We start from the raw sequence: 14,938 nt of genomic DNA, 5'->3' as shown, positions 1-14,938 counted from the left end.
TCTTTTTGTAATTTTCCAAATTTCATATTACGAGAGTAAAGAAAAACATATCTACATGAACAAAAAATGATTATGCTGAGAATGGAAGACTTAATTGAAGCCTAAGTAATTCCATTGAAAGCATGCCTATTTTTACAACTAGAGTATGTACATAACTTTGAAATATGCTAAACAAAAGGAAATTACATATATCTAAATCAAAGAATATTTTTTTTCTTCTTCATAATCAAATGCAAAGTGCAATCTGATTAGACACTAGAAATGTGATCAGTGCCAATATCTGATCCAATAGTAGATCTATGAAATGTGAAAGATTCAGCCAATTTCACTGCATCTGAGACTCTAAGCCTTGTTCCTTGTTGACCTACAACAGTCGCTGCAACCTTAGCTGCTATTGAACCTATGCTTTTCAAATCAGATATGCCTCTTAGAACACCATAAAGTATGCCGCATGCATATGCATCTCCGGCACCACAAGTATCTACCGGAACACATGGAAACGGGGGAATGTATACGGCTTCACCCTTTAGACCGATGTAGGAGCCTCTATGACCGTCAGTTACCGATACTAGCGGAACAAAGTGGCTCAGATACCTTGTAACCGAAGCAGAGCTTTCCTTTGCGTCGAAATTGCAGAGCGCTCTGGCCTCATCACTGTTTGCGAAGATTAAATCCGCATGATTCCCAATAATTTCCCTGATGAAAGAAGAAATTGCAGCATGGAAAGGAATGAACTCTAGGTCTGCATAAATCTATGGAGAATAATGTCAAGTAATAATAATCTTACCAGAAATCATCATAGTGTCTCTCAATGCAGGAGACATCTGAGGCTGTTACTGCAACTAAGGCACCATTACTGCGAGCTTTCTGACATGCTTCTGTTATTGCTCTAATAGTATCGGGTAGTTCAAATAGATACCCTTCAACAACAAGTATGTTGGTCTTGGTAACCGCATTAGCCAAGATTTTGTCATAGTTAACAGTTGATGATGTACCCTGCCCCCAGATTACAAATATTAGCATCTTCACCATTGATATGGTGACAGAAAATAAACAAGTTGGAAGAGAAAACTAGTAGAAAGCCAAGATAACCATTTTCCACTCCTAGATTGATGCTTAAAAGTAGAAATAAATAATAGTGCATGAAAGAGTAATTGCTAAGTCTTTTTTTTCTTCAATGTACAAAATGGAATACAAAGTGAAACAATTCAACTCCAAAACAAAACTCAAGAAACTTTGGGCAACTCGCATAGCTTAACTATTCAACATGCCATTTAGATGTCTCAATGTTCTTCTCATTGTATGGATATACATAAAAAACAAAGAGGATCAAAACTATACAAACCAATCCACATATACTTAGAAACAGATTATCAGTTAACAAAGAATCTACAAACTCTTCTGCAATTACTGAACCTGATATGCAAGCATTGTGCGTTGAGCATCTGGTGTTGTGAGAACTATAACCGTTCCGGTAGTTCCATCCTTGATAGGCTCAGAAAGAAATTGCACATTTGCTCGCCGTAATTTTTCCCTATAAGAAAGTTTGAAATAGAATGTAAGCAAACAACAAAGGAACAGGAAGAAATTTCATGTGCCCAGAACAAAGCAGGTAGAATCATTGTCACAAGAACCTATATCCAAAGAGTGTGTAAGCAGTATAGTGGGAGAAATGTGACACTTGATATTCTTTAGGTAAACACTTGAATACAGATATTAACACAATCTGAACTATACTTTTCCAAATAATGCAGCAACAAAATGTAGATCACAGTAGATAGAATATGTGAAATTGTGAATTGCGACATCATATCATGATTGAGCTCCAAAGGAACACAAAAATTTTCGTCATTTTTTCCCTCTTAGCATTGTCTTCCCCTATGTTATGGCTAAGGATTGTACTCTATCGTTATCCTATCTTTTAAATGTACAAAAATATCATTGCAAATTGATGAGAGTACTAAGTTCCAAATTAATCAATCTCTTTTCGCGAAACTAGATCAGCTACATCCTAAGTAAACTAGCACAATTTGATCAAACAACTGACAAAAAGAGCTCAGCAATGAAGAAGGCCAACCTGTAGAAGCCACCCAAGACATCACTTCCTACACTGCCAGCCATTGCCACGTTTATGGCAGGAGTTGTGGCGGAACGACTTCCAAGCCTGGCAAGGGCAACCAAGCTATTAGAAAGAGATCCACCAGCAGCTGCTTTATAGGTGCAACCATCCATAGCCTGCAAGACTCTACCCCTTTCCTCGTGATTCACAACCTTGCGCGTTCCCTTCTCCAATCCCAACTTGTTAAGGAACTCGTCATCTACTATGCCCGAGAAGTCTACCTAGAAGAACAAATCCCAGCAACAACAATAAACACATTAACCTTCACTCCCTCCTATTCTCAAAGCATCATAATTCATAAGAATTTCAATGGTAAATTATGCTTAGCTCTCTAAAGTTAAGTGATATTACGTATGCCATGTGTTGATTTGTCATACCTACATCGAGCTCTCCAAAAAATACTATGTGCATACCAAAAATCAGCTACTAAATCAGACACCATTATGTATAAATACAGGTATTGTTTAACTCGTATTTCATATGTATTTTATACGGTGAATGATTTGCCGACTGATTTTTTTGTGTATATTTAGCATGGTCGCATTTTAAAATATCTAAAGGTACTTAAATGAATGTGTGTTTCGAATACACAATTCTATTTCTATCCCTACTCTTCAATTCATATCAATGAGCAATGCAAATGATAAATATAAAATAAAGAAAGAAAGAAAGGAAGAAAAGAAGGAATCACCATGGCTTGACCAAGTCCCAAAACATCCCATCTTTCAGGCAAAACCAACGAAGCAATAGCTTTGTCTTCCTCCTCTTCTTCATCATCCATTTGAGGACCCTTCATTCGTTGATTATCATGTTCTTCTTCTTCACGATGGTGTTCCCTCCCATTATCGTATGGTTTAGAGGTGGAAAAGCAACGTAGGGTTAAAAGGGAGGGTTGTCTGCGCCTGTAGCGGCAAATAAGGAAGTCGCCATTTTGGAACTTGGGAGGAACAAAACATAAGAAAGAAGGAGAAGTTGGAATTTGGGGAAGAAAAGAAGAAGATAAACGCAGAGACAGAGACATGTTATTGGAAATTCCAATGTAAGGAACGAAAATGTGAAAGTATTTGTATTTCTCTGTGTCTGTTAAGAGAGACACAGAGAAGAAGAAGAAGAAGAAGAAGAAGAAGCGTTGCCCCCTTTTGATTGTTGCTCAGCCAACGCAAATGGAAGACACGAAAAATACTAACTAGATAAGGAAGTAGGCCTCTGAAATTACGTATTTACCCTTGGTCCACTCTTTCTGGAAACAAATTCTAGAACAAATTCTTCTTACAGCCACCAAAAACGAACCTATATTTCTTTCTTTTTCTTTAATGTTTAAAAGATAGAAAGTCCTTATTTACTAATTTTGGTAAAATTAAAAAATAATATACAAAATTGTGGTTTTTCTTATTTTTAACTAAATCATAAAATAGGAAATTTTTTATTTTTTAAAAAAAAATATTTCTTTGGCTGAAAATTGGTATTTTGTAAATGAAAGTACTTCTATTAGTCACCAAAAAAAGAAAGTACTTCTATTCGCATTAAAAAAATAAGAGTCTTGGACAATTACTTTGAAAGGACTATTAGACTCCTAAAAAAAACATTCAATCTAATTTATAATTTTTTTTGAATTAATTAGTTTCTGTGCAAAAAAAATAACATTAATTTTTTTAATTTTTTTTTGCACAGAGACTAATCAATCCCATAAAAATAAATATCAGGACCGAGTTAAATTTTTTTTATTAAAAATCTCATTATATTTCGAAATAATTATAGCCTTTAGAATTTTTTTTCAAAAAGTAAAAATGTATCATTCTTTTTCTATTGACGGCGGGTTAGTGTTTAAGAAAACTAAGCAGTAAGCAGTAACAAATTTAAAACAAACAAAATTTGGGGAATAAATCCTCTTATTTTTTTTAATAATTGGAGGAGTAAAGTATAAAAAATAAAATATAAAAAATTTTATATAAAGGATTTGGTAATATAAAAATTTTTTTTAATAATTTAAATCCTCTTAATCAATCCTCTTATCATTAATTTTATAAGTGAGACCAAAATTAAATATAAAAAATAGAGTAATAAAGAGTTAAAGATCACATTTTATATTATCAATTTTTTTTAACAATTTGGTAAAAAATGACCTATTACTTTATCGGATGATCTATACGACAATTCCGATTTGGTATTTGACAAATGATTATTGAATAAAACTTTGAAGAGTGTATTACTATTACTATTATTTGGTATTGGACTACTGGTGGAGACTAGCAACACGTGTTGCGTTTTATCCTCTCACAAGTAACATCAGATTAACTCATTAAGAGTTTATTTATTTTTTGGAATGTTATAGAAGTACGTAACTCTTTTTTATACTAAAAATGTTATAGAACTCTTATTTCTATATAGGGCCGCCATACACATCCATATAACTATGTAATCAAGTTGGCCTAAGTTCAAATAGAGTTATGCGTATTAACAACGCGTGAAAATGCACATTTTATTTTCTTCTTTTTCTTCTTTTAAATATATGTATACATTATTTTCTTCTTCTTTTAAATTCACGTATACCTCCTCCTCCTTCTTCTTTGCACACATAAAATTCTTCTTCTCCTCCTCCTCCTTCTTCTCTTCTTTTTCTTCTCCTCTTTCGTTATCGTCATCACTAACAACACTAATATTTTATTAATGGATTATTTTTTCAATCAAATTGAATGAAATGCAATTGTTAAAATGGACACAAGTGTTCTAAATTTGAATTGAATTGATAATATCTAAATTATAGATAGAGGTGTTTCGAATTTGATTTCATATAAAGGATTATGTTTCGTTCACTAAGTACAATCAGGTGAACCGAAATGGTCAACACCACTGAACCGAACATCAATCATGTGCTGAATAAACGTGATAAGCATTCAATCAATAAGAAAAATATTTCTGCATGCACAAGGATTCAACTGAACACATTAACAATCAAGTGAATCAAAATGAGCAACTCCACTTAATCGAGCAAAATGTTGGTGTTGTTTGTGATGATTATAATGAAAGAAGAAGAAGAATAAAAAGAAGAAGAATACACGAAGAAGAAGAAGAAGCAGAAAAAGAACCTACGTGCGCGAATTTGAAAGAAGAAGAAGGAGGGGGAATAAGAGGAGAAATACTATTCTTGTTGATTAAAAGTTGATCACCATTTATTCACCACATGAACATTGTTCGGTTCAGTGGCCTTTGTGATTTTGATTCACCATGTGAATGTTGTTTGGTTCGGTGGCCTCCTTTTACTTTGTTCAGTATTTAAGATTATTGTGATAGCATGCAGCAATCATTTCCTAGCTGTCTCAACGTAATAATATTATTCAACTGGTTTGAAGTTGATTCATTCATTGTTTCCATTCAGAAGTACAGATCGAAGAAGAAAACGAATAAGAAGAAAAACGACGAAGCTAATTAGGTTGAAGTCAATCCAGATCCATAACAAAGAATGCGAGTAGAGAAGAAGAACAAGAACAAGAACAAGAAAGAAAACGCAAGCAAAGGAGACTATAACGCAAGCAGAAAAAGAAGAAGGTTTAGGTTGTAGCAAAAGGTTTACGTTGAGCAAATGTCATAGAAAGTTTACGTTATATGTAGCATATGAATCACAAACGATTTGGAGATTAGAGGAGGAGCGTAGAGCTAAAAAGACTTGGATAATATCCATGTATTTTTTACATGGATGTAGAGCTTTTCTCTTCTATGGACCAGTTTGGGTAAATAATTTAATTAAGTTCTTTTTAAAAAAATAATTTAAACAATAAATGACTATATTAAAAGTAGCTTATAAATAAGTTATTTTGTATTTAAATTTTTAGTTCTAAAAGTGCTTATTTTATAAAAATATGGTAAAAAAATAATAGTATTATAAGAGAAGTAATTTTTTTTAACTTTTCTTATAAGCTCCTAACTAACTTCTTATAAAGCCACAATTTAATTTTAAAAATTACCTTACACATTAATACTACTACTTTTCATAAGTGAAAAATTAAAAAAAAATACTTTTAAAATTTTCCAAACAACCTATATATCATAATACGAAACTTTTTTAAAATAAAATTTAAATTTTTGGACACACACAAAAATGGGATGCCTTACTTCAAAGAAAGTATTTGTTATTGAGTGTTTATCTCACTTATTTATTATTACGTATTAAAAATTAATTTATTAGAAACTAATAAAAAACCTTTTTTTTTTACAATTAACTAAATTTTAAGAGACATTTTCTGGTTTTGCAAATAACAAACCGAATTCAGAAGTTCGGGTCGGATTTTGGTCGAACTCTCGGAAGCAGAATCCCTCAATCACGCAGTGACACTTTTTTTCCTTCTTTCTCAATCATCTTCCGCCACGTGAATCGATTTCGAACCTTCGTTTTCCTTCCAATGTTGAAATTGCCACCACAGCACTGAAGAATAATCACAATCTGATATTTTTCTGACACGATTGAGTTGAATCGATTCCATTCGATCTCAGAAGCGATGATGTACTTGAAGAAGCCCTTGTGGAGCCAAGGGAAACCCGAACCGGATGCTAAGACGACGACGGCGGCGGATCGCGGCGGCGCCGTGGAGGAGCTGGTGGATTCGTTGCAGCAGCAGAGAGTGTACAGAGAAGTTACATTGGCTCTTAGAACAGGACTCAGAGACGCGCGTGCTGAGTTCTCGTTCCTCCGTGTGCGTGGCCTCCGTAACATCCTCAAGTTCCTCCGATCCGTCGCTGAATCTGATTCCACCATTGACCTCTTCAATAGAACACAATCCATTCCCCAATTGCAAGGTACCTGTTTGTGAATTTGCCACTGTGAGTATGTGTGTGCATTTAACATTCAACTTTGTTGAATTTGTGTTGTATTGATTCTTAGATGATGGTGAATGGTGCGTGGTGTTTGTGCAGTGGTTCCGGTTTTGTTTGAGCATTGTTTGAGAGAGACAGGGGATTATGAGAATGAGAATAGGGTGAGAGATTTGAATCATATATTTGGTGTTGAGCCTCTGAAGCTGACGAGTCCAGCTACTGATGCTGAAGTTGCACTTGCACTGAGGGTATTGGAAGGTTGTTGCTTGCTTCATCCGCAGAGTACAGCGCTTGCACATCAACACAATGCTATTCCGGTAATCCTTCATTTTTCTATCCATGTGTGTGTCTGTGTCTGAGTCTATGTTGGGAGAAGGAGGAAGATTTGGTAGTAAAGGAATCAAACTCGAGTTTACGTCAGCTCCACGAGCCTAGGTGAACTTGAATCCTATAGCTCGGATTGTAAACTTGAAAGAGATTATTGTAAGATCGTAAACTCAATTTTGAGACCTAAGCTATACTCGAGAGTTTAATAACCTTATCTGGAAGCATGTTTCATTTACCTTATTGCACCTATGACAATGGATTCTTTCCACTGTGATTCATAGAGTCTTTGCTGTTGTTCCGGGTTTCGTGAAATAGGTTTTCATCTACGCTTATTCTTCATTGAAAGTGAAATTTGCAACATGCTAAAAGTAATTTGTATCGAAGAGAGTAATAGATTTAAAAGAACAGTGGCATGAACAATCCAAATAGGAGACACCGAAATTTACATGACAAATAAACTGTTGCTTTCTCTTGTGCTTATGGACGGTCTTGTGCTGATTAGTTCTTACCAAGTTACCATCAGCACATAACATTAACATAAGCTACAGCAACTGTTGCTACTCTGTCTTGGTGTATTCCAATGGGTTTATGACTTCATGTGGAAGACGCTTCAACCTTGTGGCAAACATTACAGTTCCTGAGTATATTGTAACCCTTTCCTCTTCTTCAATTAAGATAAGAACAATGTACCCTCGAGTTTCTTTGAGCATTCAATGCTAGACACCTAGTGATTACTGAAATGTCTACTAAGCCAAGAAACATATTTTGTTCATATCAGTGGCCAACAAAGATGTTTATCCATAAAAGTATGAGAATTGCACTCCAATTAATCAATGCCACAAATATTGGCAAATTAGTAAACACCTTCATTAGGTGATGTGCATGTGCCTCTGTACTACCAAAGCCTTGAAACTTGCAAAAATGAAACTATTGGATACCAATATGTAATATTGTTGCTATCTTCTTTGCAGGTTTTAATGAATATATTATCCACTCGCGGAGTACTTGAGCAAGGTGCATGCTTAGATGCTCTAATCTCATTGATGGTGGATTCATCATCTAATCAAATGGTACCCTAACTGTTGTTTACATGTAGCTTAGTTGTTCTATTTTTCTAGTTTGATCATCATGATTCTTTCTTTATCCAGATGTGTTATCAATAATTTGACATTGTTCTTTCTTCAATATTTGTTGTTTCTTGGCTTAGCTAATATGATTTACCAACTATTGTTTCTTGCCAGAGAACATTTTATTTGCTGTTCCGTTTTTGAAAATTTATCTCTTCTGATCATAAATTTTTAGGATTTTGAGAAATGTAGTGGTATTATGGAAGTTGCTGACCTTATCAGGGACAAACAAGTGGATGAGAATCTCAGGTACTGCTTTTTATCTCCAGTCTCGTTTGTATTATAGCCGATATACTTGTCTGCAATGGATCTTCATTTGCCTCTTTTTGAATTTTGATGTTAATTATTCTATAGGTTCTATATTTTCGCAGGCCGTGTTTTGTAGTTCTAGTAACATTGTTGTAGCTTAACTTTTCATTCCTTCGAGATATTATGCAGAGACTTGTTCCACTATCTTGAGATAACAAAGTAGAATAATGAAGAAAGTGGCATTATTCAGGTTAAAATGTGGAGAGTTTCTGTTGCTGCTCATTGGACATGTCAATGGAAGAGATGCTCCTCCTTTGGCAACTATACATGAAGATACAAGGCATCTACTTGGGGAGAAATCAGCCTCCTTGATATGGGCAGCTAGTCAGTTCGGCTCGACGCTCGATCCTGAGCAGAGGCTAACTGCTCTGCAAATCCAAGCTCGTAGGGTCCTTGAATCATTGGATTTGTACTGAATGATAGTGATACCAGTAACTTAGGAAAGCTTTCATCTTGTGATTTGAAATTATTGGCCGACAATGTAGTTTTTTTGCTTTCAATTACTGTATTTATGCTGCTTCTTTTTTGTAATTTTTAGCCACATTTGTAGTTGTTTCAGCATGTGGTTAAGAAATTTAAGATGATTATGATTTCTTCAGCATTTATTGATGAAGAAAAAATTGCATCAGACCTGTATTGTATTTATATCTTCTGTACTTATGAATCCAGAACTAAAGTTATACAGATTACGCTCTTTTGTTCCTCATATGTTGGATTATGAAGGTTCTCCTGTGTGGACTAATAAGAGCAAGGTTAGAGATTTTTGTGTGCTTAAGAATTAAAATTAAATAAAAAATAGATTGGGGGGTTGCACCTATTGTAAGCAACTATGTCATATACATAAAAGATCAATCACTTGTATAAAATGCATGTAGAATACGAATACACATTAAAAATATATAACTACTTTATTAACTAACTTTTATTGGGCACATTATTTTTTAATTTTTATTGCCAAACAAGGCTCTCAGCCGGTAAATAAACTCTGTTAGTAAATATCGAACATGTGAAACTATTGGACAATTTGATTTAATAACCCAGAAAAGGAATTTTATATTGATTTTATTTTATAGCTTTGGTTTCTAAATTATTAACCAGTTTATTCAATTAAGTAAAATAATTGAACCCCATTCATTCATTTTTGTGTTATAAATTTATTTTTTAATTAATAGTTGTGGCTGTATTTGCAAGCTGAAAAATCAAAGTTGCAGAAAGAATAGAAGAGAGCGGTGATGTGAGGTTAGGGGGTGTGGCATTCCTGCAACTCCAATTTGAATCACCATGTCCATAAACTCTCTCATCTTAACCACACACCAAAGATTCAATCTTTGCCTCAAAATCAGACAACCCACTTTTTCCACTTCGCGCCATATCCTTCTCATCTCAACCAAATTCAGGTCACCGCACTTCTTTGCATGTTCTTCATCAAATAATGGATCCGAACCCATTGTTATTCAGAATGATACCTTTCAATTTCACACCCAAGTGGGTACCCCCAAAGTTCCCTCCTTTTCTTCTCCAGTTCCCAAGTTCAGTTTGAGTGACCAAGCTTTCTTTCTCCTCGCATTCATTGCCTGCACGGTATAGCCCCTTTTTGTTTTCACCTGATAACAAGCTAACCTAACCCTTTGGATTCACTTTTGAAGTTTTAATTTTTTGTTTTTCCATTCTAGATTTGAGTTCAGTTTTGTTTGTTGATCCTAATTGATGTTTTGATTCTTTTCTGTTTTTTTGGTTTCTGCAGACCTCTGTGGCATTCACTAGCCTTGTTTTTGCTGCTGTTCCCACTCTAGTTGTAAGTTTTATATGACAATGCTTACATATAATTATCTAAACTTTTCAAGTTGTTATGAATATTGAATACAACTAGTCACAAATATAAGAATCTAGGTAGCAATATTTGATACTGATGCTTCCTTTTAATTCTGTAAAGCTTAATGATGTAGTGAAGGTTTAAATTTTTTTTTTTAATATTTGTTTAGGGTTCAATACTTTGATCTTTTATTTGGTTCTGTATGAATTTGGCTTAACAATGGTGTAAATGGTTGTAACATTTGTTATTCAGCTTTAGACATATCATTATGTCATCAACTATTTGGATAATTGTTTAAGCTAAACAAACTCTCCAAATATATTGCATATAAACTCTTCCATATGTTTCACCAGGCAATGAGAAATGCTGCTATATCCCTTTCGAAGCTAGCAGATACTGCTAGAGAGGAACTCCCGAGTACCATGGCTGCTGTTAGGCTTTCGGGGATGGAAATTAGTGATCTGACACTAGAACTAAGTGATCTAAGGTGACACTGAATACATTGCCTCTGAATCACTTCTTTTAGAACTGAGATAGATATTCTGTGTGGTTTTACTGATTTTGTACATGTTCTAAGAAACTTTATGCAACCCATTCTTACATCATCGATAACATAATATAGTTCATATATTTTACCTGAAGTGGTTGTCGCTTACTTTCATCCTAGTTTCCTATTTGGCATTATTCACAGGACTTGAATGTGGTTTTCTTTGGTAATCCATTGACCCCAGTGCTTCATATTTTAGCCATGAAAGACTTGTGAATTGTAATGAAATAGGCCTAAGATGAAAGCTTCTAGACCTGTTATAAATATTGGTCCTTAACCGGTTTCCTTGTAGTAGCTCCAGATGGTGGATATCTGTACTTAATTTTGAGGATTTGAATTCTTGAGGAGGACTTTTTGTTACCTGATTCCGTTTATTTCTTCCTTTTTCTCATTTTCTATTTTTTTACATGCAACACTTAAAGCTGATGAGTTCTTTATAGTTCTTGTGGTTGGCTTCCCCACTGAAGTTGAACACTTGAACTGTCTGGAGTGCGATCCTTGTACTGAATTTTGTATACTTAATTGTTGGCTTTTAAATGAAAACTTCAAACATTTACTAGCTGCTAGTTTGAAAAGCAGAAGCCCCCATTTATATAAATTCTTTCAAAGCCATAACTTAAAATAATGTTGCATATGTGGATCTAAAACCATTTGGTGTTTGGAAATTAGCCAGGAAATAACAGACGGAATAAACAAGTCAACTCAAGCTTTGCAAGCCGCAGAAGCCGGAATTCGGAACATTGGTTCAATGGCACAACAGCAAACCATGTGTATGTATTATGCCGATAATCCTTTATATTTCTTTTATGGTTAGTTTTGACTACCACATTTAGCAGCTCTCTTACTTATCTACACAAACTTGAACATAGGAATAAGAGAAAACTGGAAATGGAAAAGAAAACTCAGAAATATTTGTGTGTTCATATTTCAAAGGACAAATGATACTTTTTTTGTCATCGAATAAGATACAAGTCTAAATTGTTCCTCCTATGGATGAGTAAAACTCTATATCATCTTGTGCCCTCTTTCTGCTAGGAACATGTTAAGAATTCCACAATCTCAAATTATGCAATAACATTCAATCTCATTCATAAATACCAACTAGATTCTATGGTTTGGTGTGATGCAGCAATGATTCAAGAAAGGGCAAGCTTGCCCATAATATCTTTGCAACCTGCTGTTGCTGGAGCTGCAAGGAAGACGTCGAGAGCCGTCGGGCGAGCCACAAAGAGCCTGATCAAAATCATATCAGGAAAGGGAGAAGTCACAGCTGAATATGATGAAGATGACATAACTTACATGTGAAACTGAAGAAACCTCTCCATGGCCATGCCATGAGTTCCAATTCAACGTTGTGAATATTCCATTTTCTCAATTCCTTCCACTCCCAAATACAGTAGTGTAGGTATAGGAGCACATATACTGTAAAACCAAATGAAACTGAAATACAAGTTTAGATAAGTTGATAGGACTTGCTTTATTTGTGTAGCTTGATGCTATTCAGAATTGTTGCTACATAAAAGTTCTCGCACTTACAAATTACAATGGTGCTGCATTACAAAGAAAATTGTCAAAATTTAACTTCAATATTATTATTTAGGAAAATATTAAGAGTTAATACTTTAGTTAAAAAAATTAGAAATTAGTTAGTATTAGTTTAAATGCAAGACAAATATAAGATAAAAATATTATTGTTTTTCAATTTATATTATATACACATAATAATAATAAACTTATTTTGGTTTGACTTTGTAAGCATGATTATTGTAGTTATTGATATTTTAAAATTAGCCTTTTAATTTTTGGAATTGCAATTTCACTTATTATTTTAGTTCTCTACACCCCTTCACACGTTACGTATTACAATATGGCACTTCCATGAAACAAGTAATACAATCAAATCAACTTCACAGAAAGATAATTGTATATGAATTTTTATTAAAAAATAAATATTTTATTTTGCATATTTAAAACTTGACTTCCATAACATTTTATAAAAATGTAGAAACTAATAACATAAAAAATTGGTGAAAATTCAGGTAAGTTGACTTTACGTAAAATTGATATCCGAGAGCCGTTAGATAAAAATTTAATTAAATCAGTCAAATCATCTAACAGTTTTTAACTATTAACCTCACATGAAGTGGATTTTCACTTAAAAAATTTTCCAATATTAGAATAATTAAACGTTTTATATCATAAAAAATCAATCTTTTTAGACATAAGGCAACATGAAATGAAGGAGTAAAGTGGGGATGCATACTAGTTGCCTAAAAGCGAAGTGAAGATATTAATTATTAGGGTTTGAATCCGAGAAAGAGAGAGAATGGAGAAGAAGGAATCATGGAAGATATGCAAGAGATGCAAGGAAACTTATGATCCATCTTCCAACACCACTTCTTCTTGCCGCTTCCACCCTTCTTTCTTCGTCTGTCGCCGTCACGACGACCAGAAAAGGTACCCCCCTTTTTCCTTCCATTTTCATAGCTCTAATTCTTTAAGGTGTTTCAGTAGTTTCCCATTATTGCCTCAAATTTCCCCTAACTACCTTCAATTCTTAGTTATTTGCAAAACACACTTCTTCTGCTTACTGTACTTGCTAGACTTTCATATGCTATATAGCCAATCACCATTTTTCTGTATTGTTTAGTAGTCGAGACAAGACATTTGTACAACATTTTTATATGTGGTGTGTCTTTGTCTTTGTATTTGTGTTTTGTCCCAATTATGGAGCATGGCATTCATGACAATGTTTCTATGTGAGTGATTTAGTTCATGTTAAGGCCTTAAAGCATAAGAGCCAATTATATGCATGGAAAGCTATAGACCTATAGGAGTAGTAGATTATAGATAGGGCTGTTCAAGAATACCCGAGTTGTTGGGTAATCCGATGACCCAAGTCCCAAACCAATCCAACCCATTCAGGCAAGATTGGTTCGGTCCGAGCAAACTCGGTTCGGACTTCGGATTTGGATGTGTATCCATGTATTACATGGTTTTTGTTGTTCCTTGGTTTCAAGAGTGGATACACACCCTGCTGCTTGTTTTTTCTATTTCTAGGAATATGATTGTGTCAAGCCATGCAATGATATTTTACATTTGGGATCATTGCTCTTTCAAGTTTAGGTAAATGTTGACCTGACTTGATCTTAGGGTTATCTAAGCTTCACCTTATCAGGCTAATTAACTTGAAAGTTCTTTTGTTCATTTAGCTGAAATTTGGGTTCATATGATGCATGCTATGTAAAATGTATTCCCTTGTTGTGTCAATTAGTTTGTTGTTTCTTACTTATGATGAAGGTACTATGAATTGGGACCCAATGATCCACCATATGCTGCCAAATTCTATGACTGCTGTGGGGCTGAGGACCCTGAGGCTTCTGGCTGCACCACCAACTTTCATGTCTCTTATGATGATGATTGATATGTTTATTTGCTAATCTCTCTTTCACATCCCGTTACTCACTCCCACAATTCGTGGTATATGATATGACTTCCAAACTCACCTCTGTTACTCTTGCACAATCTGAATGTCTGATCAAAATGTTTTGTTTATTCCTCTAGTCATTATTCCGAATTTGTGTGTACAGGGACATAACTATTAAGGAATACTTTTCTATCCGCATAAGCTTTTGGAAAAAGTAGTTTCATAGCATGGTATCATAGTTTTTATGAACAAAAAGTCTAGAGTTCGATTCTCGTTTACCTCGAATGAAAGAATTTCAGCATTCTCAAAAGAGATTCTTATTTGAGGGGACGCGTTAGAAATATAATCATTTATATATATTTTTTTATTCATTTAAATTTTTGGGATAAATAATATCGTTAGAACATATATTCACACGTCATCTAATGGTAGATTAAATTTGAGTAGGTAGAGTTTTCCA

The 14,938-nt window shown here is 34.2% G+C and overlaps 4 protein-coding genes across 4 annotated transcripts; 3 read left to right on the top strand and 1 right to left on the bottom strand.

Moving 5' to 3' along the window:
- Nucleotides 1-2: 2 nt before the first annotated feature.
- LOC107629503 (uncharacterized) lies at nt 3-3,291 on the bottom strand. Its single transcript, XM_016332313.3, has 5 exons — nt 2,811-3,291; nt 2,078-2,340; nt 1,417-1,534; nt 788-996; nt 3-696 (listed from the first exon to the last, which is right to left on the bottom strand). Exons 1-5 carry the CDS (start codon nt 3,138-3,140, stop codon nt 249-251), a joined length of 1,368 nt encoding a protein of 455 aa, XP_016187799.2. The 5' UTR covers nt 3,141-3,291; the 3' UTR covers nt 3-248.
- A 3,058-nt stretch (nt 3,292-6,349) lies between these two features.
- Nucleotides 6,350-9,375, top strand: ISI1 (binding protein). The gene is made up of 5 exons (XM_016332315.3): nt 6,350-6,910; nt 7,028-7,245; nt 8,227-8,325; nt 8,558-8,631; nt 8,882-9,375. Exons 1-5 carry the CDS (start codon nt 6,613-6,615, stop codon nt 9,105-9,107), a joined length of 915 nt encoding a protein of 304 aa, XP_016187801.1. The 5' UTR covers nt 6,350-6,612; the 3' UTR covers nt 9,108-9,375.
- Nucleotides 9,376-9,692: 317 nt separating this feature from the next.
- On the top strand, nt 9,693-12,618 carry LOC107629507 (chitinase-like protein). The gene is made up of 5 exons (XM_021118157.2): nt 9,693-10,272; nt 10,436-10,486; nt 10,858-10,991; nt 11,721-11,821; nt 12,181-12,618. The coding sequence occupies exons 1-5, from the start codon at nt 9,973-9,975 to the stop codon at nt 12,354-12,356; spliced, it is 762 nt and encodes a 253-aa protein (XP_020973816.1). The 5' UTR covers nt 9,693-9,972; the 3' UTR covers nt 12,357-12,618.
- A 654-nt stretch (nt 12,619-13,272) lies between these two features.
- On the top strand, nt 13,273-14,679 carry LOC107629508 (F-box only protein). The gene is made up of 2 exons (XM_016332317.3): nt 13,273-13,508; nt 14,352-14,679. Exons 1-2 carry the CDS (start codon nt 13,378-13,380, stop codon nt 14,473-14,475), a joined length of 255 nt encoding a protein of 84 aa, XP_016187803.1. The 5' UTR covers nt 13,273-13,377; the 3' UTR covers nt 14,476-14,679.
- The last annotated feature ends 259 nt before the right edge of the window (nt 14,680-14,938 follow it).

The sequence above is a fragment of the Arachis ipaensis genome, chromosome B3, assembly GCF_059453495.1.
Source record: "Arachis ipaensis isolate K30076 ecotype BB chromosome B3, ASM5945349v1, whole genome shotgun sequence".
Lineage (NCBI taxonomy): Eukaryota > Viridiplantae > Streptophyta > Magnoliopsida > Fabales > Fabaceae > Arachis > Arachis ipaensis.
This window is presented reverse-complemented; position numbering and strand designations above follow the sequence as displayed.

Coding starts and splice junctions, on each gene's coding strand:
- LOC107629508 (XM_016332317.3), top strand. CDS start 13,378: ATGGAGAAGAAGGAATCATGGAAGATATGCAAGAGATGCAAGGAAACT. Junction 13,509..14,351: donor CGTCACGACGACCAGAAAAG/GTACCCCCCTTT, acceptor CTTATGATGAAG/GTACTATGAATTGGGACCCA.
- ISI1 (XM_016332315.3), top strand. CDS start 6,613: ATGATGTACTTGAAGAAGCCCTTGTGGAGCCAAGGGAAACCCGAACCG. Junction 7,246..8,226: donor ATCAACACAATGCTATTCCG/GTAATCCTTCAT, acceptor TCTTCTTTGCAG/GTTTTAATGAATATATTATC. Junction 8,632..8,881: donor CAAGTGGATGAGAATCTCAG/GTACTGCTTTTT, acceptor GGCATTATTCAG/GTTAAAATGTGGAGAGTTTC.
- LOC107629507 (XM_021118157.2), top strand. CDS start 9,973: ATGTCCATAAACTCTCTCATCTTAACCACACACCAAAGATTCAATCTT. Junction 10,273..10,435: donor TCGCATTCATTGCCTGCACG/GTATAGCCCCTT, acceptor TGGTTTCTGCAG/ACCTCTGTGGCATTCACTAG. Junction 10,487..10,857: donor CTGCTGTTCCCACTCTAGTT/GTAAGTTTTATA, acceptor ATGTTTCACCAG/GCAATGAGAAATGCTGCTAT.
- LOC107629503 (XM_016332313.3), bottom strand. CDS start 3,140: ATGTCTCTGTCTCTGCGTTTATCTTCTTCTTTTCTTCCCCAAATTCCA. Junction 2,341..2,810: donor TGGGACTTGGTCAAGCCATG/GTGATTCCTTCT, acceptor TTGTTCTTCTAG/GTAGACTTCTCGGGCATAGT. Junction 1,535..2,077: donor GTCTTGGGTGGCTTCTACAG/GTTGGCCTTCTT, acceptor ACTTTCTTATAG/GGAAAAATTACGGCGAGCAA.